Raw genomic sequence first — 25,816 nt, forward strand, 5'->3', positions numbered from 1 at the left:
ATCTATCTATCTATCTATCTATCTATCTATCTATCTATCTATCTATCTATCTATCTATCTATCTTATGACCATAACAGAATCAGTTTTACTTCTTTATCTCAAATCAGGCTTAAAATGGCTTTGTTTTATATATATATATATATATATATATATATATATATATATATATATATATATATTTTTTTTTTTTTTTTTTTTGTTTATTTGCTTAATTATTTACTTTTGTGCAAATCAGCCAAAAACTGTTTTTATTTTAATTGATATATTTTTTCTTTTTTTTATTACCTTAAATCACAACACACACACACACACACATATATATATATATATATATATATATATATATAATTAATATTTTTTTGTTTTTCAACAGATTCAACAGTTAGCGCAAGGCTAGAAACATTTATTATTATTAATATTAAACATCTTTTCCAAACAATAATAGAGTCACACATTTAACTAAAGTTAGCCTACAATTATTTTATTAACTTTATTTGACAATATCAATAATTGTACTTCAGCTGAAATGAGGTTAAAAATACTTTTTTTATCCAGATTTGTAAATTCAAACTATCAAAGGCCTTAAAAAGATCTGAAAGATGGAGAAAATGACATTTGCTGATGTGAATGTAATGTGGGTGTGTAAACAGGAAGGTCCTCCATGCTAGTGCCTAAATCCAAACACAGACTGACCGAACTCCCACAAGCCACCAGTTTAGGCCACACCAGACTCGAAGCGAAGCTAAGAGAACTAGCTTAAGCACTGTGTGGCAACAAAACGTCTTATCAACACCTAAGATACCACCTAATCCTCCTCATTTCTCAGGATCATTCAGGCAAACAAACCAGCCCATAAGCTCATTCACAGGCAGTCATCGTGAATCAAGAGAGGAGTGTTCAAACATACACCACAGTCCTGATGTCCTTCGACACAGCTGAACAGATACTTGTTTTGATATGAACAAAGTCCCCATAGCTCATGTCTGTCATAACTGACTCGACATAACTGGCGTGGAAGAACGTCTGTGGTTGCTGTTTTAATGAGCTATGAGAAAGTTGGTCCCATTGGGGCTATTTGTCACTGTGCTAATGCGTTTGTCTGCGTGCACGTCTCTGCTTAAATAATCTGCTTCATTCATCATTTGCCATATGCTGTCATTCCTATAGATGGCGAATGCAAACAAACACCAAAAAGGCCTCCAAAAATGAAATGGCAGGAAAACTGACATGAATGAGTCACTTCATCCTTTTTAAAGACCCCATGAAATCAATTTAAATGCATTTAGTCTATCTGAAGTTTCCAACATACTAGTGTTCTGATAAAAGTTGACAAAAAATAATTCTGTCATCTAAGGAAATGCACTACAAATATTCAAATGTATTTACTCCATTAATATATATATATATATATATATATATATATATATATATATATATATATATATATATATAAATTAAAGATAATATTACAAGTAGTCTATTTCAGAATGAGAATATTTTTAAATAAAAGAATATTTTATTAAACAGAATAGGAGTAACTATTAATATTGAATAGTAATTTTTAATATTAATTATTGATTAAAATAAAATATAAATTATTTTAACATATTCTAAATTCTAAAATGAGAATACTTTTTAAATAAGATCAATAAATACAACATTAAATAGGTCAAAAGGCTATAACTTCAAAGATTTGGTTATGCTTTATGTTAAGGTCTCCTTGTTACAGTGTAATTATACATTTAAGTACTGAGTAATATTAATTAACTACATGTACTCACTATATGGTTAGGGTAAGGATTAGGGTTACTTGCATGGTAATTATGTTATATGCATAGTTAAATTAAAGTTCATGTAATGTGACAATGTAACAATTCATGTAACAATTTTTTAAGCTGCACAACAGACCAGTTTAACATATTGTTTTCTTGTTGACCAGCAAGTCAACCTCTCTGATCTTCACAACAACAAAACAAAGTTCTGAACAGCCCCACAATACTTCAGACATGAAAGAGAGAGAAGGGGGAGGGTAGAGGTGGGTCAGAAAATTTAACTTTTATACACATTCAAAGAATTCATCCCTCTGTTCCTTTCTTTCCAATATAATCCAGACATTCCTCTTGGTTTGCCCAAGTGCAAACCAGTCAAAAATAGAAGGGGAGTGTGCAATACATTGCTTCTGGACTCTTTAGAAAGAGTCATGAAATATAAACAAAGGAATGGTTTAAAGAAAATAAACATTTTGGATTAATAAAAAGCACAGTTTAATAATTATTTTGAAAAGAGTTGAAGAATTATTTTGAAGAGTGACTACAACCACCCAAAGGAAAACATTATGGCTCATCATTCATATCTCATGAGTTCTCACTTAAAATGAAACAGCTGCTGACATACAATAAGAAAACAGAGACATTAAATTAGTCTGAATAACATCAGATAACTTGGTTTTTGGAGGAATTTAAAGAGCATTTTTGTGTTTTTGGAGTTTTGATTGCAGAATTTGCTATTACTGCAAATCTGAGTTGTGACATCACTATATCGAGCACAAAAGACAGACAGAGAATGTTAAATCTTGCAAAAAGTTTGTTTACCAGGCCTTCTGGAGCCAATGCACAAACCATTCTGAATGATTCGTTCACAGCTGATTCAGTTCTTCAGTTCAAATGGCTGGCTCAGCGACACATACACGTTTTTTGACATGTTCGAGAGAGTGGTGTTTCACCAGATGATTTAGGACATAGCATGAGACCTGGTAAGAATATGCTAGTTTTATTAACAGCAAAGGAAAACCAGTCTCCTCGAATTTGTGACCGGTGTTTTGTTTTGCTCTCTCCTCTGAGCTTCAGCGTTTGTCAATTCTCACAGGAAATACATCCGACCTCATCCACTGGAACGCCACTCTCTCGTGAACGTGCGTATGACAGCTAGCGGACGCTGGAGATTTAGTTTAGAAAGTTTTAATTATGGATATTTTTCTTACACAAATGCATCGCTACACTTTATTAACTCCCCGAAGCCATTTGGAGTACTTTTTATGATGGATGGATGCACTCTATTTTAAATATCAACAAAAATATGTCAACACCCATTCACTACCATTATAAATCTTGGAAGAGCCCATACATTTTTTAATATAATTCCAATTGTATTGATCTGAAAGAAGAAAGTCATATACACCTAGGATGGCTTAAGGGTGAGTAACTCATGGTCTAATTTTCATTTTTGGGTGAACTGTCCCTTTAAATGTTGGGTCTATCGATTCAAACAAAACTCTTCAGTTGTGAAGATTCCCATTGCAGTCTAGGTGAAACAATTAAATAGGCAAATCATACGGCCATATAAACAGAAACCCGTCTGGGATGCTTTGAATAAATACGTCAGGAACACTCTCTGTCTCACCTGCTTCCTTCTTTTCTCACCACCAACATTGATGACATTCACAAATACTTTTAAGCTAATATTATGAATCAGCAAATGTAATTCATTATCAGTGACTGAAGACACAGGTGTGACAAGACCAAACACAAACCGTCTCGAAACAACCTGTCATCTACCCCGCCATAGTCAAACAAGTGCATGCAGAAACAGTGGCCCCGGTCCCCGGGCCCCAACCCCTCTCCTGTCTGTGACATTAGATTTGTGTCAAGCCTCAAAGAAGTAAAAGCATAGGGGGGCTGATCCAAAGGGCAGGAAATTTTTTTTTTTTTTTTGCAAAAGACCTGTTATTAGAAGAGCAGCATGGAGTTGTGAGCTACAGATCGACTGCATACACTAGCATGTCCTGTTTGCTTTGGGTGGCCTATCAATTAGTTCTGCAAGGATACCCGTCTCTAGAGCAACCCCAGCCCTGCTGCCAGGCATTGTGGGAGAACAGGAAAGGTACTTTAACCAGGAACAGCAAGGAAAAAAGGACACGGGTCATAGACAAGCTTGTTGCTTTGAGAAAAACGTCTGTGTTGTGGTGGTGGCGACTATGGTTTTAAAAGTTCAAAAGTTTAGGGTTGGTTGGATTTCTAATATTTCTAAGAAGTATCTTATGCTCACGAAGGCTTCATTTATGTACTTAAAAATACAGTAAAAATGTAAAATATTATTACAATTTAAAATAGCAGTTTTTATTTGAATATATTTAAAAATGTAATTTATTCCTTTAATGGAACAGCTGAATTACTCAGCAGCTATTACTCCAGTCTTCAGCATCACATGATCCTTCAGAAATCAGACTAATATACTGAGTTGCTCAAGATACATTTCTTATGATTATCAATGATGGAAACAGTTGTGCTGCTTAATATTTTGGTGGAAACCATAAAACGTTTTTTTTTTTTCAGGATGTTTTGATGAATAGAAAGTTCAAAATAAGAGTATTATTTGAAACAGAAATGTTTGGTAACATTATAAATGTCTTCATTGTCAATTTAATGCATGCTTTCTGAATAAAATGCTGAATTTCTTTAAAAAGAAATCTTACTGGCATCAAACTTTTGAACGGTAGTGTATTCAAATAAAGTAATACAGACAGTGTGCTAAATTTTGAGCTCGTCAGTAGCAAAAAGCAAGGTTTCTTGACACACATGTACCAAAACTGAAAAAAAAAAATCACAGTCCTCATAGACTGTTATAAAGTGCACAATCCTAACATCCTAAAATATGGAACAAATGGTCAAAGGTGTCATTTTTGAGTATACTGTATAAATTTAGACAATATGACAATCATTATCTTATAGGTTTGTTCCAAAAATCCAATCCTTAATCACTGCATCCTTTGTCCCCCCCCCCCCCCAAAAAAAAATAAATGTACATCAGAAACAAAACAGCTGCAAGATATTAACACTATTAAATTTCACGTTTAAACATTAGATACATTTTATTTGTATTTTCTAACCACAACTGTTAGCATTCATTAGAAAAATATTTTGTATATAATAAAAATGTATTGAACATTAATTTTTTATTCCAATACTTTTAAAAATCAATTTAAGATCAGTAAAGTGGTGTCACCACACACCTTTTTCTTTCACACTCAGGCACACACACAAAAACAGTCCCACGTGGCAAAGCAACTTTCCACCTCATAAATCCTCAAACAAAGAAAATTCCTCCTCTCTACCTCAGAGTGTTGGAGCCGGGCTGCAGAATTCCCTGGCGAAAGCCTGATCCCGGGACAGCCAGCGAGAGGCCGCTAAAGTTTGGCTGGGTGGCAGGCAGCTTCATGAGTAAAGCTCCACTGCACTCCTTCCCTCGCTCTACCTTTCACTGCTCTGAGAGAGAGACCGATTCTCCCCAAACACACACACACACGCATGCACACAAACCCAGCAGCCAACCACAAGCTGAGGGGAGCGGCTTTACCAACTGAGTGTATGGTAATCTGATCACAAAGGAGTCTTTAAGCCCGGCAGGACTTCAAAAGGAGATTGATGTTGACTCTATAAACTGGTCTCAGAACAGAGCTGGATCAGAAAGAATGTCAAGATGTTAATTAAGTTGAATTATTCATGTGTAATGAGCTAAAGCTTAAAAGCAAATCGGGTTTTCAAGTGGTCGGAAAACCTTCTAATATCAAGTGTTTATAGTTCACAGATCAAGAACATCTGACCACTTTGAGTCAGAAGTTTCTCCTTAAATAGTAAAATAAACACAAAAAAACTGATCAATAAAGTTAATGTGAATAGAAGTGGTCAGCTAATGTATTTTAATGGCCAGTGCTAATAGAAATATATCTAAGGACCATATAATACTGTACAGTATATGTTAAAATATGGAAAAATAATGGTATTGAATAAAAAATGTAAATTTTTGCAATGTAAAAAAAAACCCTCCTTCAAAATATCCTTTTTTATCTCCACATAGGAATGAAAATTATACAGGTTATACAGAGAATGATGATAGAATTTTCATTTTGGGGTGAGCTATGCCTTCAAAAAACATAACTATAAGGAAACCAGTGTTATTTTAATATTGTTTATATAATATTATAGTTCTGATATTTTGAATGAGCTTTTATTTTTTTATAATTTCAATTTTCTTTTTAATTTTTGAGTTTTATTAACTTTGCTATGTGCATTTGTCATTCCATTTTTTCTTCAAATATATATTTCTATACAGTTTTCATTTGTTTTCAGATTTCAGTTTTAGTCATTTTCACCCTTAAACTTATTTCAGTTGAAAAAGCAACATTTTTAATTCTCATTTAAGTTTTTTAAAGTTTGTCCAATTACATATGTTTCTATTTTACTTATTTCAATGACAGAAGATGATGTTTTACAGTTTTAGCTAGCAAAAAAACAAAATGAACAACACGTTGAAGAAATAAGTAAACATGTTTTCGAGAGTTTGTCTATCCTCTCATCAGGACAGGTTTGACAGTCAGCATCTTCACATGAGTTATATCTGGACATCTGCATTGCGTCGTAAATGCCAGGTCACCTTTCAGGTTTAAGGGAAGGCAAGTTCCTACATGAAACGTGTTTGTTAGTAATAAGTGTGTGGTGCACGTGTGTGTAGGTGTGTGAAGGACCGACTTCTGTGATAAGTTACGGCCAGTGTTGGGAAGGTTACTTTGGAAATGTAATAGGTTACAGATTACAAGTTACCCTGTTTAAAATGTAATAGTAGTGTAACTTTTTCAATTACTTTATTAAAGTAATGTAACTAATTACTTTTGAGTACTTTTTGATTACTTTTGTAAATTTGTGAAAATTAAAGAATAATAAATAAAAGCATATACATCAACTTAAATACAGTTATCTAATAAGCATGTGACGTATTCTGTGTAATAAAATCCTAAACATTGGTGTTTCTTTTAAACTGCTGTCTCTTTGTATATGATGATAGTTTTCTCAAAATAAGTAAAATGCACATGAAGTGACACAGAGCAGTTCTAGAAATTGTGTTTATGTGTTCGTGTACTCCTATATTGAGGCAGCAGAGGTTGAAAACACCACGAGCTTCAGCAGGCCTATGTCTAGTAAATGAAACCATGTCTTTGCCATTAATTTACAGGAGGGAAGGACTGGGAAAAAAAATCAGACTGGAAAATTCAAACTCATACAAACAAATTCATGGACAAAACTATTTTTTATCTATTTTAAATCTTTAATTTGGGGACATGCAAAATAATTAAAAGTTCTCTCCTGAACTGCATCTTCACTTCCATTTTTCTCTTCAGTTTCTTTATTTTGCCCTGTTATGCATCTCTCTCATGACTTTAATACTCAAGATTGAACAAAACTATACTTTACAATACAATACTCTCTACAATACTACAATATCTTTATAGAAAAATCCTATATATAATCCATATTCTTCCCTTACAAAAATTAACCATGCTTTTATTAGCCTATATAAAAGTAAAATAACCTTGAGTAATTTTTTTTTTTTTTTTTTTTGCAAATGGATTTGTATTTATTTTTAAATAAATACATTTGTAAAATAATTTTACATTTTTGGTTATCACAGTTAAACAATAGTAACCATTTTCTCTGGATTTATAGTTAAATATTAAAACGTTAATTTTCGTAAGGGTTGTGTTGTTGTCTGTCATAGCTCCCCCTAAACCTATAAAAAAAATCTGAATTTTTTTCAGCTAAATTACTACTGTATCATTACAACAGATAATAATGATGTCCTTTATATAGTATTTTGAGTGATGACTGATTAGCAACGTGCGCTGCTGCTTGATTAAATAAATAAAAAAACAAAGACAAAAAAGCATCTTTACAGATGAAACTGACCTGAAACCCTGAACAGTAGTTCTGCTTCTCTGCTCCAGCTGTCCACTCTATTCTTTCTTTCTTTCTCTTTCTTTCTCTTTCTTTCTCTCTCTCTCTCTCTCTCTCTCTCTCTCTCTCTCTCTCTCTCTCTCATTGATTACTCGGAGTCTGATCCAAACCGTTTGGCGGAGGCGCGGAGAGCGCGCGAGTCATGACTAACAATTCATGACTTATTAGAGATTTAATTACCAAATCGCGGATTCGCAAATGATCGCTTTAGTACATTCGGCAGGCAATTATACAATAATGATATTAAATAGTGGGGCAAAATCGTCTGCCAGGCCACCGAGAATTGTCCCGGTTCTCCCGGTGTCCAGTCCGCGCCTGATTTCCACAGACACGCAGAATGTGCAAGTCATATATTGAATTTTTGGGGCTTAATATTCACAGACACTAGTCCATGTCATGTTTTGATTCAAGTGTACTGACCTACTTTTGATTTAGTCATCCAAAATGTGGCATATTCCGTCAGGCATTCCGTTTTTATGACTGGATTCTACGAACCAGACTGTGTTTCCGCATCCCGGAAATTATCAGGGCGGCCGGTATGTCTCAGAATAGTCAGTGCAATTTGGGAAAGAAATCAGTTAAATCTGTATGTGGATGCGTGTAAATATTCAAATGTAATCCCCTTTGTAATCGTTAAAAATTTCATAAGTAACTGTAATTTAATTACTCATTTTTTCGTAGTAACTGTAACTAATTACAGTTACAATAATTTTGTAATTAAATTACGTAACGCCGTTACATGTAACTAGTTACTCCCCAACACTGGTTACGGCTTAAGTGTGTTTTTACAGCTTGGAAGCACAGTCCACTGTGATACGAGTGTGGGAATCCATTTTCGCTTTACAGTTCTGTCTGAGGTTAGCTTATGGCTAAAGTTACGTAAAGTCAATAAGTGACTAACCAACAGACTTCACCAAACCTGGCCAATTAGTTCACTCCACTATGTTTCACGCTCTCATGCCCTGTTGTTTACCAAAGCATTTTAAGGGTCACATCCAATAGTTAAAGATCAAGCTGCCTTAATCCTTAGTAGATGATCCCGCTAACTGACAAAAGATGACATTTTGTTATGTTTACCAAAACAGCAAACAGTGTTTTTGACCTCAGACACTGGCAAAAAAACTTAATGGGCAAACAATGCCGTATATGTATTATCTGAGATGTTTTTGAATATACAATAAATAAAAAAACAGAGGTAGCCATTAGTCTTGTTAGTGTTAAAACCTTTGAAAGTGCAAATAGATGTCTAAAGATCTTCGGGAATGTGTATATACAGTGTGACCAGAGGTTTCTGTCTTCATAGAGCAGTTTTGAGAGTGTGACTTTGTATAATAACACAGTGGAAGACAGAAAGAGAAAGAGAGAGAGAGAGATTCCAGCCCTCGTGCCCAAGCCTTTGCCGGCAGACGTTTGTAATGATAGAGCTGCTAGTGAGCATGAGGAATTCAGAGTAGTTCTCTCGCATTCTCTCTCTCCTTCATCTTCTTCAGCATGATTTAAACAAACAAATATTACAAAGACGAAAACTTTTCAGGTCTCACACATTGGTTGCTGTGTTAGTGTTGCTTTTCCAGAGAACCGCAGAGCATGATTTGCATTGTTTTGAATGAGGAAAAAAAAAACTGGCACATGCCACAACACACTAGACTTGCATTTCCTACAGAAAGGTGCTTGAAAGTCAATGTGTGATAAAACCAATCACAATACTGTATTTTACAACACCATTCATGTAAATATTTACATTGTGAGTAACACTTCTTTTTTAAACTATATTTTAACATGGAATGTAATCTGGTGATTGCAAAGCTGAATTTTACTCCAGTCTTCAGTGTCATATGATCCTCTTTCCATCCTGTGTTTCCATCCCTCTATTTTCGCTTCTGTGTGTTCTTTTGTTGCAATACACATGCCACATTGAAACAACACAAACACTCTATTTTTTCTCACTTTTTTTCTGCCTCTGACTTTCACTCACACAGAATACACACAGCGACAGCGGATGCTGGTAGACAGAAGCTGTACATTTTGTACCGAATAATAAAATCTCAAATGAAAGATCATAATTTCTGAAGATATTTCATATGAGATTGTATTATTCGGTGCAAAATGTAAAGCCTTTGTAAACAAGATCATCACAACATAGACTGTCCATAGATAGATAGATTTCTGGGTGACAAAAAGTATGTGTTAAAAACATAATATTTCACAATATTACTGTTTTTTCTGTATTTTTGATCAAATAAATGCAGGCTTGATGAGCAGAAGAAACTTCTTTCAAAAACATTAAAAATAGTAATGTTTCCAAACTTTTGGTCTGTACTGTATATATATATATATATATATATATATATATATATATATATATATATATATATATATATATATATATATATAAACAACTCTGCTACTGTCCTGTTACTGAAAATGTAGTTAAATGATTATCATTATACTTTTAGTCAGTTACTCCCCACCACTGCATACAGAATCCATTTATATGACTACTTCTCCCTCTCTTTCTTTCTTTCTCTCTTGCTCACACACACAGTTGTATGGGGGATGTGGATCCTGTGTGCTGATAGATATCCTCCTCCCTCTGTCTTTCAGTCTGTTTCTCTGTTTCTTTTCTTTTCTCTGTCCCTCCATCTCCTACTTCCTGTCCTGCAAACACATTTGCATGTGAATAAATCACTGTGCCGAGTGATTAAGATCATTGTCTCAAGCACCCAATTAGCACTGCTGAAGGTGCGATTCCTCCCCACAAAAACAATCACATTGTCCAAGTGAACGCTCTCAGAATCTACTAAACTACAAAACCTAGCCAAGACTAAAATAATTCTAGGAAGGAAGATGGTTCTCAGAGTTCTCAGTTAAAGGAATAGATCACCTAAAATGATAAACCGCTAAATATTTACTCACCCTTAGGCCACCCGTTCAAGATGTAGTTGAGTTTGTTTCTTTATTGTAGCAGATTTGGAGAAATTTAGCATTATATCAGTTGCTCACCAATGGATGCTCTGCAGTGAATGGGTGCCGTCAGAATGAGGGTTTAAACAGCTGATAAAAACATCACAATAATCACAAGTAAGTGTAAGTGAAAAGCTGCATGTTTGTAAGAAACAACTCCATGAGGAAGATGGTTTAACTTCAAACTAGTGCTTCTGGCTAAAATATAGATAGATAGAGGCCTCTATCCAAAATGTTACTTTGTCCAATAAAAAAAAGTTGTCCTCTCTGAATCAGGAGAAAAATATGCATAGATCCAAACTAGCTTTTTTTTTTGAGAAAGCATAATTTTTTCTAAGCTGTTTGGACTTTCATTCTGATGGCACCCATTGGTGAGCAATTGATGTAATGCTTAATTTCTCCAAATCTGTTCAGATGAAGAAACAAACTTGGTTAGCCTGTGAGTTTTGAGCAAATTTTTTATTTTTGGGAAAACTATTCCTTTAAGAACCAGCAACGTTTACTTAATTTCTTAGTGGTACCGTCCAGAAACTTGCATCTCCATCGGATGAAAAACCACTGAGCATTGGTTGCCAGTCATGTATTGTATGTATAGTCTGCGTTAAAGGAAGTAGCTGTTTCCTCAGATGTCAGATAAGAGCTCGCTCTTTTTCATGTTCCAGTCATTTAATTATTTGGAGAGTGGTTCGCTCTGCTGTGATTACAAAGCCCCCCTCGGAGCACATGTTCACCCGTCCTAAACCACAGAGGAAACAGTTCTCTCTTCATATCGCTTTCTCCATCAATACCAGACGTGTCAAGGGCAAATGGATGGATGTTCTTTTGCATCCTTTATTCACACTGAAACAACAAATGAACCCAAAAGATTATGTTTCCAAATGTCTTGCCTCAACATGAGAATAAAATAATAATTGCACGGGTGACAGCTTAAGCAGCTTAAAAGCAAAGAAAGCTTTACATGCTGTCATTGAGTCTGTCCTGAGGGCTCTAGGTTAAAGAACCAGACTTGCACTCATTGCAGTTTTGGCAATGGATGGGGTTAATGACTTAAGCGTAACAAATGACAATAGACCAAGGCTGTAAAGATGTTATACTCAGAATGTACTTCACAATATGGAAGATGATATCTGTCATTACTTCTGTTTTATTGCAACATTTAGATGTTTATTATTATTATTTTGATCGGACCCAAAGTAAAAAAATTAAAAATAAACAATAAAAATACAATAAAAATGTAAACATTCAAATATTATTATAAATCAAAATGAAAAATACTAAATAAAAATAAAAAATGAGGCAAGTAAAACAAAGAATAAACCATACAAAACAAAAAGCCATAACAAAAACAAAACTCTGAAAAACAAAATAAAAGTCACACCAAAAAAAAAGCAAACAAAAAACAGACAAAAAAAAAACAAACTCACAACAAAACAAAAATTCAAATTCGTATTTGATATAACAAACAGCCATATCCATTAATAAAAAAAATGTAAAGAGTTCACACTTGATCAGAAGAAGCATTTAAGACCAGATTTGTGCAAATTACAGATATAGCAAATACAAAAACACTTCAGCTGTCATCCTCAATAGCTTGCTAGCTTTACTGCCTCGTACGAGCCTTAGATCAGTCTGTCATGTCCAAAGTGTCATGTCCAGTCTCAAGTAATCAGTCTCGGTCTCTCGTCATCCATTTCAATCTGGCACTGTACAGTTACAGCTGATCACAGGGACACATATCAGATCCCTGTGAACCAGACACATTGGCACTATCAAATATCCTATTCAGTCTCAGCCATAACACTATTGCCACTGTGCTCTTACTGCAGAGTGTGGTGCATGTGTGGTGAGGGGCTTGGGGTGCAAGAGAAGCGTGAAAGTACTGTACTGTACTTCATGACTGTACCTACTGGGCTATCATGAATAATAATGCTTGTTGGCAAGAAGGCAAGTTGCCAGCTCATCTCTCTTTTTCTGTCTTTCTCCTGGTGGAGAGCACACTTGTAGTCCCACAGACTTCCAGTCAAATCCTACGGGTAGAAATATAATTTAAAAATAACTAATTTATCAACAGCCAAATAACACTGGCAGACACTGACACAACACAAAACTGCTTTCTAAAGAAATCAGCATAAGACTGAATTATTTTGACACCTAAAAACAATAAGGGGAAAAGAAAAGTAGCACATTTAATTTCATGTAAAAAGCCTTTGGAAAAATATTCTAAGGTTGCAATGCAAGTCATTAATCAAATCTTGCTTAAAGGGGATATATAATTTTTCTTGCTCTTATGTAAGACATACTCACACGCAAAGCTTCCTTCTCAGTCCATCTTAGCTACGAAAATCTCTTTCAGAAATCATAATGGTATTGTCTAGGGTTTCACTAAATATATTTGTGATGATTTTAATGTGTAATATACTGAATAGGCATAATGCATTCCAAATGATTTAGTTCTGCAAGTAGCAAAATTAATTTCTGTGAATCAGTTCAAACTGCTTTTGTCATCTCTCCAAAAAGTTTCTGTGTGCCATTTTCCATACATTAAACTGCTGTTTATTATACAGTTTTTTTTAATTGTTCCTCGTCTTCATCTGGTGTTTTCTTTCAGACTAAATTTTTTTTCTGTGCTTTGCATTGAATATACATATTTAGGTGAAATGCCTAAATGCAAGATAACTTTTTTTTCCCTTTCTTTACAAGATTTTTGTATTGTTTGGTATGTGTTGTTATGCTGTATTGTTTGACTGTGAAAATGCATGTTGAAACCCACCGAAACAGAATTTCCCCAAGGGGATAATAAAAGGTACTACTTCTACTACTACTTAAAAATTAAAATATTAAATATTTTAGTTTGATATCACAACCACGACAATTAACAAATAATTAACAAATGAACACATATTTAGTATTCAGCAACTTAAATGTAAAGTACGCCGGAAGACAGAGGTTAGACAGTCATAAAATACAGGTTATATACATACAGAAGTCCTCGAGGTATAGTAATGTAAACTGATCTGACTAAATGCCTCACACCAAAGACATTCATGCATTGAATAGAAGTACAGAAACCAACTGACCCACAGATGAGAGAGTGCAATATAGCACATGTCCTCTGTGTGTGGGTGTGGATTTGGCCAGGTCTCTGTTTTCAGTCCAGACTTGGTCCCCAAGCCCCTTTCTTCAGGGCGAGACGCCCCGATCACATTTCAGAGCTGTGTTTGAACTACCTTGGCCAAATTACACAGGCAAATACAATGTAGCAATCATCACGGATCTGAAAAACGGACATCCCTCCACTGGCGGGAAACTACACAGGATTCAGAGACCACATGCTTCAGATGACTGTCATATCCAAAAGTATATTAAAAGGAGGTGGTCCTATTTCCTTTACACCAAAAAAAAAAAAGGTTTGACATATACATTATTTAATATGCAAACATATCAAAAGACTTCAAAGTCCACCAGTTTTTTTTTCATTTTAAAAGTGAATTTAGGCATATTAAAATTACATTTTGTAATGTACGTTATAAAAATTAACATTCATTTTGAGATTTACTTTTAACAGTAATATTAAATGTCTGGAGTTTTTAAATTATTAATTTTAAGGGTGCATTTCATGATGGCTAATGTAATCTAAATGTAAAAAATGATGATTAAAAATCTAATATTGACCAATACATTAAATTACTTTGAAAAATAATTGAAAAACAAGGAAAAATGAATGTAAATAAACATGCTAAATAAATGTAATAGTAAATGTATTAAAAAGGAATAAAATTAATTCAAATAAAATACAAATGAAATAATTGTTAAAAATTAATAATTATAAAATAAAACACTAATATTGGCCCGTAACCAATATGCAACCGATGTAATATGTATCCCTAGTTAAACTAATCATTTGAAAATATCTTTGAAATTTCATTTATTATCTAAAGACAAATCAATTCAAAGCAAAAGAAGATAAACCCTGATGGTTTGTCTGAAACATCAGCTGAAATGGATCACCAGACCATCAAAGCGAGAGCGTGGCTTGTGATCTGATCACAGCAGTCTTGACCGAATTTAAAGTACAGTGCAAATAAATCAAAATAATCTTCTACACTATCCACACCATCCAACTCCAAAAGCAACAGAAGCTTCCTTCTCAGTGGAATTTAAGTGGCTCTCAGAAGGATGCATCACTAAAGTTCACACCACCCCATCTTTCTTTACCGACCCGGACTTTGTTTTGGCAGATGTGATGAGAAAGCAAGTCAAAATAACGTGAGTTAATACACCTAGCTCTTTTTGTTGCACCAGCTGCTGTTGGAGAAAGAATACAATAAATTATACATGCCATCAAGCATTTCCTGTAAGAGAGCCACATTTCACAAGGTCTTAGATCATGCCTCCTTCACATGTGTCAATCTGGGCACTAAGATGATATCTTGACAGGTACTGGGCAAAGAATCCTGCAAAAACACCTGGCTGGGCTCAAGAAAATGGCCTTATTTGGAGAACAGTTGATCCTATGAACCTTGTCTGCAGGTCATCTGTTTGACTTTCCTTATTTTCTGCCAACATTTTGATCGACTGCCATTTTATCTGTGAGATTTCTACACTGACTTCATCAAGGATAGGGCAAGTTCAGTCTTCAAGAGTCAGAGTTTTAATTATAGACTAAGTCTGGTCCACTTTGCAGGATGGGACTCACCCAAAAATGTCCTCATGTTGTTCCAAACCACTTTTTATGCCACCTTGGTTTCAGAAGTATGTTTCCCATTCATGTCTTGGTCTTGGAAAGTTGAAAACCATTAACCAAAGCAACCAACTATGAGGTGAACCACAACATTAAAAAAACTTTGATTTGAATCAAAATGAAATGTAGTATAATTAAAAAAATAAGTTGAAATGATTTGTGCTGATGGCTTCAACAAAACCATATACCACTGATAAACAACCTTGTAGCTCACAGTTGGTCTGTTTTTAATGATTTATAAATTGTCTTAAAATATAAATTCCCCTATGAAAAAAATAAGTGGGATTTTTAATCCAGAACCCAGCAACAAAAGACTCCATTGACTTTCATTGTATGGACATTTTTCAAAACATTTTCCTTCACGCTCTACAGAATGAAGAAAGTTATATTTATGCCAAGCGATTGCTTATGAACTTGAGTTGATAAATTATTATATTAATTATGACCTTTATATAATATGTTTTAGATGGTTGTAAGAATGCATTTTTATCTCTCAGCTGAAGGATCAGCCCGCAAAAGTATAGAAATGTCAAAATAAGAGTCCAGGTGCATTTCATGCTTTTATATATCCATCCATCCATCCATCTTCTACCGCTTATCCGGGGCCAGGTCGCGGGGGCAGCAGTCTAAGCAGAGAACCCCAGACTTCCCTCTCCCTAGACACTTCCTCCAGCTCTTCTGGGGGGACACCGAGGCGTTCCCAGGCCAGCCGGGAGACATAGTCTCTCCAGCGTGTCCTAGGTCTCCCCCGGGGTCTCCTCCCAGTGGGATGTGCCCGGAACACCTTCCCGGGAAGGCGTCCAGGAGGCATCCGGAACAGATGCCCGAGCCACCTCAGCTGACCCCTCTCGATGTGGAGGAGCAGCGGCTCTACTCTGAGCTCCTCCCGGGTGACTGAGCTTCTCACCCTATCTCTAAGGGATCGCCCAGCCACCCTGCGGAGAAAGCACATTTCGGCCGCCTGTATCCGGGATCTTGTCCTTTCGGTCATGACCCAAAGCTCATGACCATAGGTGAGAGTAGGAACGTAGATTGACTGGTAAATCGAGAGCTTCGCCTTGCGGCTCAGCTCTTTCTTCACCACGACAGACCGGTACATCGACCGCATTACTGCAGAAGCTGCACCGATCCGTCTGTCAATCTCCCGTTCCATCCTTCCCTCACTCGTGAACAAGACCCCAAGATACTTAAACTCCTCCACTTGAGGCAGGAACTCTCCACCAACCTGAAGTGGGCAAGCCACCCTTTTCCGACTGAGGACCATGGCCTCGGATTTGGAGGTGCTGATTCTCATCCCAGCCGCTTCACACTCGGCTGCAAACCGTCCCAGTGCATGCTGAAGGTCCTGGCCTGATGAGGCCAACACGACAACATCATCCGCAAAGAGCAGAGACGAAATCGTGTTGTCACCAAACCTGACCCCCTCCGGCCCCTGGCTGCGCCTAGAAATTCTGTCCATAAAAATCATGAACAGAACCGGCGACAAAGGGCAGCCCTGCCGGAGTCCAACACGCACCGGGAACAAGTCTGACTTACAGCTGGCAATACGAACCAAGCTCCTGCTCCGTTCGTACAGGGACCGGATAGCCCTTAGCAAAGGGCCCCGGACCCCATACTCCCGGAGAACCCTCCACAGGCCGCCGCGAGGGACACAGTCGAATGCCTTCTCCAAATCCACAAAGCACATGTGGACTGGTTGGGCATACTCCCATGAACCCTCCAGCACCCTGTAGAGGGTATAGAGCTGGTCCAGTGTTCCACGGCCTGGACGAAAACCACACTGTTCCTCCTGAATCCGAGGTTCTACTATCGGCCGGATTCTCCTCTCCAGTACCCTGGCATAGACTTTCCCAGGGAGGCTGAGAAGTGTGATCCCCCTGTAGTTGGAACACACCCTCCGGTCCCCCTTCTTAAAAAGAGGGACCACCACCCCGGTCTGCCATCCCAGAGGCACCGTCCCCGACTGCCACGCGATGCTGCAGAGGCGTGTCAGCCAAGACAGCCCCACAACATCCAGAGACTTGAGGTACTCAGGGCGGATCTCATCCACCCCCGGTGCCTTGCCACCGAGGAGTTTCTTGACTACCTCGGTGACTTCAGCTTGGGTTATGGACGAGTCCACATCTGAGCCCTCAGCCTCTGCTTCCTCAATGGAAGACGTGACACCGGGATTGAGGAGATCCTCGAAGTATTCCTTCCACCGTCCAACGACATCCCCAGTTGAGGTCAACAGCTCCCCACCTCTACTGTAAACAGCGTTGGTAGGGCACTGCTTCCCTCTCCTGAGGCGCCGGACGGTTTGCCAGAATCTCTTCGAGGCTGACCGATAGTCCTTCTCCATGGCCTCACCGAACTCCTCCCAGGCCCGAGTTTTTGCCTCCACAACCACCCGGGCTGTAGTCCGCTTGGCCTGCCGGTGCCTGTCAGCTGCCTCTGGAGTCCCACAAGCCAACCAGGCCCGATAGGACTCCTTCTTCAGCTTGACGGCATCCCTTACTTCCGGTGTCCACCACCGGGTTCGGGGATTGCCGCCTCGACAGGCACCGGAAACCTTACGGCCACAGCTCCGAGCGGCCGCTTCGACAATGGAGGTGGAGAACATGGTCCACTCGGACTCAATATCTCCAGCCTCCCTCGGGATCCAGTCGAAGCTCTGCCGGAGGTGGGAGTTGAAGATCTCTCTGACAGGAGACTCGGCCAAACGTTCCCAGCAGACCCTCACAGTACGTTTGGGTCTGCCGAGTCTGTCCAGCTTCCTCCCCCGCCATCGGATCCAACTCACCACCAGGTGGTGATCGGTTGACAGCTCCGCCCCTCTCTTCACCCGAGTGTCCAAGACATACGGCCGGAGGTCAGATGAAACGACCACAAAGTCGATCATCGACCTACGGCCTAGGGTGTCCTGGTGCCACGTGTACTGATGGACACCCTTATGCTTGAACATGGTGTTCGTTATGGACAAGCTGTAACTAGCACAGAAGTCCAATAACTGAACACCGCTCGGGTTCAGATCAGGGGGGCCGTTCCTCCCAATCACGCCCCTCCAGGTGTCACTGTCGTTGCCCACGTGGGCGTTGAAGTCCCCCAGTAAAACGACGGAGTCCCCAGTCGGAGCACTTTCCAGCACCCCTCCCAGAGACTCCAAGAAGGCTGGGTACTCTGCATTGCCGTTCGGCCCGTAGGCACAAACGACAGTGAGAGACCTATCCCCGACCCGAAGGCGCAGGGAAGCGACCCTCTCGTTCACTGGGGTAAACTCCAACACATGGCAGCTGAGCTGGGGGGCTATAAGCAAACCCACACCAGCCCGCCGCCTCTCACCATGGGCAACTCCAGAGTGGTGAAGAGTCCATCCTCTCTCGAGGAGTGTGGTACCAGAGCCCAAGCTGTGCGTAGAGGTGAGTCCGACTATCGCTAGTCGGAACCTCTCTACCTCACGCACAATCTCGGGCTCCTTCCCCGCCAGTGAGGTGACGTTCCACGTCCCTAGAGCTAGTTTCCGTGTCCAGGGATCGGGCTGTCGAGGCCCCCGCCTTCGACTGCCACCCGATTGTCTAAGCACCGGCCCCTTACGGTCCCTCCTGTAGGTGGTGAGCCCACGGGAAGGCGGCCCCACGTCGCTCCTTCGGGCTGAGCCCGGCCGGACCCCGTGGGGGGAGGCCCGGCCACCAGGCGCTCGCATACGAGCCCCAACCCCGGTTATATATATATATAAAATTTCAATCTTTTTATTTTCTTTTTCTTTTTTTCTGGGCATTATTGGCATTTTGGATATAAAATAAAATGTTTTTTTTTTTTTTATTTCCATTTATTTTAATGTAAACTATTGTTTATTCAAGGAGATGTCATATAATATAATTTAACATATTATTTAATCTATACAGTAGATTTTACTAGTATTAGTAAAATCAGTGTCCCATTCACTGAGTGAGACACTATATGACATAGCAAGGAGAACTCTACCATTTAAATGCTGTAATTTTGCATAATTTACAAGGCATAATTCTGCATACTATTAGAATGTAATTAAATATAATAGTATCCCATGTAATTAAAATGAATAAAAACATTGTTAGAAACCACACATTATTTGTTATTTGTTACATCTAGTAGACAATTTTTGGGTTACACTTTATTTTAAGGTCTCCTTGTTACAGTGTAATTATACATTTAAGTATTGTGTAATATTAATTAACTACATGTACTTACTATATGGTTAGGATTAGGCTTAGGGCTACTTCCATGCAATTATGCATAATTAATTGTTATCATAATAGTAAGTACATGTAACGTGTAACAAGGGCACCTTCAAATAAAGTGTTACCACATTTTTAATAATGTGGTAATAGGAGGATTTTCCACCTCTACCGCCGCACATAAAATTCAAGCTGTGGGAAGCACTGCACTGCCTTATCACTTTCATTTCTAAGCTCATTTCTTCCAAATCCTCTCTAATGTATTAGTTTTGTACCACTACATTTTTCATTTACTGGACATTTCAGACATCTTTCTATTCTTAACCAATGAGTCACAGCTCACGAGACGCTTTTAACAATAAACATGCTGACTGCTGTCAGTTCAGAGTGTGTCTAGTAAAAACACAGACAGTTTTACATGTTCACACAGATTGTTGTTGCGTTTGAGAAGACAAAGCGCAAATGGCGAGGGATGTGGGAAGTTAAAACAGCCGCAGGGCCTGCGGGACGGCACAAAGGCACCCCGCACATGACAACACACGCATAAAGAAGTGGATATATGTCTAAACTGATCCATTAGCAGTTGCCTTTGGCACTGATGAAGACAATGACAACTTTCTTCCTTTGTGAGGAAACAAAAGTAGCCTATCTGAAATGCTCCGGTTTACATCCGAACAGTCTGTGAGGATCAACATGCAGGGCTACTGATCTTCAGAAACAAAAAAAACATTACAAATGAGAGTTACAGGGTGAGTTAGTGCAGGTAACGCACAGGTGGAAGGTTAAGTCCTACCTATCAGTGTCCTCTTGACTCTTGGGATTAAAATGGTGAAGGGTCCCTCTCACGTTGTTCATTCCATCTGGGACTCGGTTAACCCTCCGGGGGTACAGGTTGAGACCTCCGTCCGTCATATATCTGCAGACACACGCACACACACACCGATGTCAGTTCAGCATTCAAGATACAAACATGAAGCAACTGTATGTCTAACGTGGTGTCGTTGCCACCGTTTGATGATCTATGATCTATAAATGTCCGGCTCTTTTGTCTGCAGGTTCGCATTCAGAACAAATGAAATCAGTTATGTCTACAAACAGAGTGAAGACAAATGTTTGTAAATGTCTCAAGAAATCAGCCCACAGGAAAAACCTGTTTCTCTACCTAAGCAGAGAAGTGAGATAATTTTAGAACATCATGCCGTGGATTGCACAGAAAATACTTTTTATTTGATGCGTTTATCACACACACACACACACACACACACACACACACACACACACATATATATATATATTTATAGTAAATTCCTCAAAGACAATATATTGTAAATGTATGTAAAAATTGTAAGGTTTACTTGGGTGAAAAAATAAATATCCAAAATTTACATTTTAACAAATAAACAGTCTATTTCACAAATAAATATATGAATATATGAAAAAAAATAAAATAAATATGCACACACACATTACACACCACAAAAAAATGAATTAATTAAATAAATAAATAAAATAAAAATTATGCCCAAACGATTATGTTTGATAGGAAGTTCCAAATGAAACCTGCATAGAATAACTTGAACAATCAATATGAACTTTGCAAACTACAAGCTAGTTTAAATTATCCTCCTCAATAAAAAAACCGTTAAAATGAAGCCAAAGCAGCTATAAACTATAAGTGCCTCTTTATATTTAACACCAATAATACCTTAACCAGCATGCAAGTCCAAATATTCCCTCACCTCACCAAATGTCATAAGCCAGGACTGCGACCATTAAGAAAGCCTGTCTGGTTTCACATGACTGTGTCTGTTGACTGTTAAGGTGTGTTTATGTATTTGTGATCTTACTGTAAGTACCTATCCGTGTTCTTATTATCCCTAAGGACACATTGCATTGAGAAGTGAGGAGAGAAAGAAAATAAGAGCGATTATGGGTTGGACTGCAGGCAGAAGTGGACAGGTGAGCTGTGTGAGACAGTGTGTCTTAACCTGAGGCAGTAGGTTGATGGGTGTTTACTCTGTTGAGCTGTTTAAGCGGATGTTCTAAACAGGTTCTCAAAGGACAGACATTTGCCCTTTGGCAACAAGCAATATGAACCAAACACTTAAAACTACAGCAGGGGGAGAGCAGCGCTTGTAACAGGCTGATCCAATTCCAGATGAGCATGATGTTTCAGGTTAACATGATTTTTACCATATAACAGATACATGTCTTGCACAAAAGAACTACAAAGCAATAATACTTAACAACTATTTGTTGCAATGTAATAATAATAATAATAATAATAACAATAATAATAAAATATAATAATAATAATAATATTTACATAAAATAAAAACAATAAAACAATAATTAATTGAAAGTAAATCAAATGTCCTCGTAAAAATAATATAGATTTTGACCATACATTTTAAGGTAGTCTCTAAACTATTTCACAATATTTATTATTAGATTTAACAGCAAAATTACAGGTTTTGTCCTGTTAAAATAAATGTTTATATGAGTAAAATAAAAATAAAAATGTAAGTTAACACTTTGGTTTAGCAACCTATTCTCACTATTAACTAGTTGCTTATTAGCATGCATATTACTAGCAGTTTGGCTGTTTATTAGTACTTATAAAGCACATATGTATGCCCTTTTCTGCATGACCATATTACCTAACCTTAACAACTACCTTACTAACTACTAATAATCAGGAAATTAAGAGTTTTCAGAAGCAAACGACATAATTCATTGTTAGTTAATAGTGAAAATTGGTTCCCAAACTAACATTTTAACCATATAAACATTACTTAAGTACTGAAACAGTACTGAAGCATATTGGACCATGGCACAGTTGTTCTGTATATATATATATATATATATATATATATATATATATATATATATATATATATATATATATATATATATATATATGTGTGTGTGTGTGTGTGTGTATATATATATATATATATATACTTTTTTTAAAACAGAAATAGTTTTTTCAAATTGTGTTTGCTTTTTATCTGTGCGCGACAGTCGTCCACGAAGGGCTGTTGCGCTGTTTTGTGTTTATTTTGTTATTAAAATCTTTATTTGATTGTCCGCCGGTTCCCGCCTCCTTCTTCCCATAGTGATGGAGTTTTTATTGTTACAAGTACTTTTACACTTTTTTTAATATAACATCCCTAATGATTTTCCCAGTATCAGCTTTGTTGATTATAATGGGAGTGGGTTTGATTTGGCTATTAAGTTTGCAGATGGTCATGACACAGATATTCTGAAGGCCTCTTATCAGACGCGCATCCTTTAGCTTTATCTCTCATTTTCTGTTGTGAAGCAATCAGGTGACAGCGTTTCATCATGTAGGCGGCTGACTAACCTGCTGGGCAGGTGGGAAATTTCCAAACAGCACATGCTACAATAATGATTGAAGTAACAGAGTTCAGGTAATTAAACAGTACATCAATCATCAGGTGTGATTCAGAGCAGAAACATCAGTATAAATATGAATTTTACAATCCTGTGGTTGCTTAATCATAATTTGCAAAACTTCTTTCAAAAGTTTAGCAACTTGTAGAGCAACAATATTAAATTGATCTATTTTGTTTATTGTAAATCTATAATAAAACTGTAAATGTGTTCAGTAGATTTATGTGACCATTTAACATTTATTAAATTTAAGCATATGTCCTCTGTAACCTTTGGCAACTGTCTTGCCATAGTACATGAATTTGGTAAATAAATGATCCAATGGTATGCATCAAAGCACCACCATCTGATAGCTTTACTCAACTATAGTACCAACATTGTACTTTTTGTAGAGGTTATCTATGATTTTGAATATAGTGTCTGCGTTTTAATGTTATGACTGGACAGTATTTCCTTTTCTTTAGTTCCCTGACAGGTGTGTTACTAGGAGCAACGGATTCTGTTTAACATTGGTTACTAAGCAACAAACCTCGTTAAGATTAGTTCAACAAGTTAAACACTCTGACCAGAGGAGGTTATTCGTTTGCCCTGACCTGGTAACCCACTGCAGGTCATTCAACATCAGTCTTGACAGACTTGTAGACAATGTACATTTAAATAAGAAATCACTCCAGTTTCAAAGAACAAAAATATTTGTTTTTATAATTTTTCATCAAAATGTATCTATATTTCTATACTCTTTGTTAACATTACCAAGGGTAATAGGCAAGGAAAGAATAAAATAAAATAAAATAAATGGTTCTTGTCCTACATGTTTTCTAAAAATAGTTTTAAATTGTTTTTAACTATAAAAAAATAAAAATGTTTTTATAAAGAAATAACATTTACATTTCAATCAAATATCATTAGAAATGGTTTCTGATCCTATATGTTTTCCTACAAATTATGTACTAAGGTAAAAGTATTTACAAAAATAAAATAAAATAAAATAAAATAGCTGGTTCTTGTCCTACATGTTTTCTATAAATAGTTAAAAAATATAAACAGTTTATATTTACTCCGTTAAAAGTCATTAAAAACAATTCAAATAAAATAAACAGACTTTAATCAAATCTCACTGGATAAAATAAGTATCTGTCCTACATATTTTCTCACAAAATATCCTGTATCATTCAGTTAAATAGGAATAAAGTATTAAAAAATCTGATAAAATAAGATAAAAAGACAAAACAAAACAGATACTCGAGGGACTAAAACAATACCTACATAATCTCCAACAAAACATTGTTAAGTGTTTTTCCTGTTGTCTTTATCCGATTAATCTAAAATGTAAGATGGCACTAAGATAAGCTGGTAAAAAGACACTAATCCAAACCAAGGCATCGGGTTTTAGAAACAGAATTTGCTGTAGTACCCAAGTACCCAATGTTGACTGCGTTTCAAAATCCATCCATAGATGGTCTCAGTAATTGGGCTTAAAAGCTTTCCAACTATGATCAAATGTCTCTCTAAGATTTTCTTGTGGTGACAGAATCACTCTGCTGGAATTCAGCAGTGAGCAGAAGGAATATGAGAATCCAATAAAAGGTGTCTGTCTGATTCCTGTTTGAACAGGACTAGGGAAAGATTATGCACGAGCCTGTGTGTACATTGCTACATGTGCTGTATTTGTGCATTTAGTCGCATTTCCAAATTTGGATGTAACCTCATATCTCTTCCACAGGGTCAAAAGGTCGCAGATTTTTTTCCATGAAAGTCAGCTAAATGCGTGTCTGTGAGGTAAATTCAAGTACTCTCTCTCTCTCTTCGTGCCACAAATATTCATATATTCAGCCCATCTCAGGATTTAACCATTTGAATCCTGAATATTTCCCATGACCTTTGACTACCATCTTCTTACCACGGGCTACATGTTGTGTTTCCATGTCCTGCTGACAGACAGCGAAATGAAAAGCTGATAACAGACATATGAACAAAATAACTGCTAACTTGAAAAAGTATTATTGTACCGTAGTGAGACCCTACACATTTATAGCTCCTTAAAGCTGCACATAGAAGCAGACGAACTTGGGTTTTGGACATTACATGATTACATGCTAAAAAGCTGTGGCTAGCAGCTCATGGGAGCCGTACTGTGCTACACATACACTAACATTGCATCTTCTGATAAATAGTACTAAATGGACATTATAAATTGTTACACACCTAAATTACACATCTTACACAATTACAATCAACATTTGGCTCATTTAAAAAAGCTCAAAATTTATTAGTAAAAAGGACTAGCAAAAGAGCGCCATCCAGAGGCAGACACAGAGATGCATTCTTAACTGCATACTTATATACAGTAAATATATATATACACACACACACACACACATATATTCTCTCTCTCTCTCTCTCTCTGTCTCTCTCTTTCTCGCTATGTATAAATGATTTTTTTGCCATATATTTCGATGTTATTCTCTTATTCAGAGGTTAACTACAACTTAAACTGTTACAAAATAGTTTTTGTTAACTGAAATGAAGCTTAAAATAAAATGTAAAGACTGGATGAAAAACGTAAACGAAATTTAGAAGTTTGGCCTTGTCAATAAACTACAATGCAATAAGTACTGGAAAAGTACTAAAAGAAAAATAATGGTAGCACTTTATTTTACTGAATATAAAAAAAATATTTGAAATATATCTCAGGAAAAAAAGAATTTAAATG

General features: G+C 36.9%; 1 protein-coding gene across 1 annotated transcript in view; it reads right to left on the minus strand.

Annotated features, from left to right (window-relative positions):
* Positions 1-25,816, minus strand: part of LOC132133791 (neuron navigator 2-like) — a 72,623-nt gene that overhangs the window by 19,068 nt on the left and 27,739 nt on the right. Inside the window, exon 11 of the mRNA XM_059546763.1 lies at positions 20,480-20,602. Within this exon, the coding sequence (XP_059402746.1) occupies positions 20,480-20,602 (123 nt within the window). The remainder of the gene's footprint in view (positions 1-20,479; positions 20,603-25,816) is intronic.

Source organism: Carassius carassius, chromosome 50 (genome assembly GCF_963082965.1).
Source record: "Carassius carassius chromosome 50, fCarCar2.1, whole genome shotgun sequence".
Taxonomy (NCBI): Eukaryota; Metazoa; Chordata; class Actinopteri; order Cypriniformes; family Cyprinidae; genus Carassius; species Carassius carassius.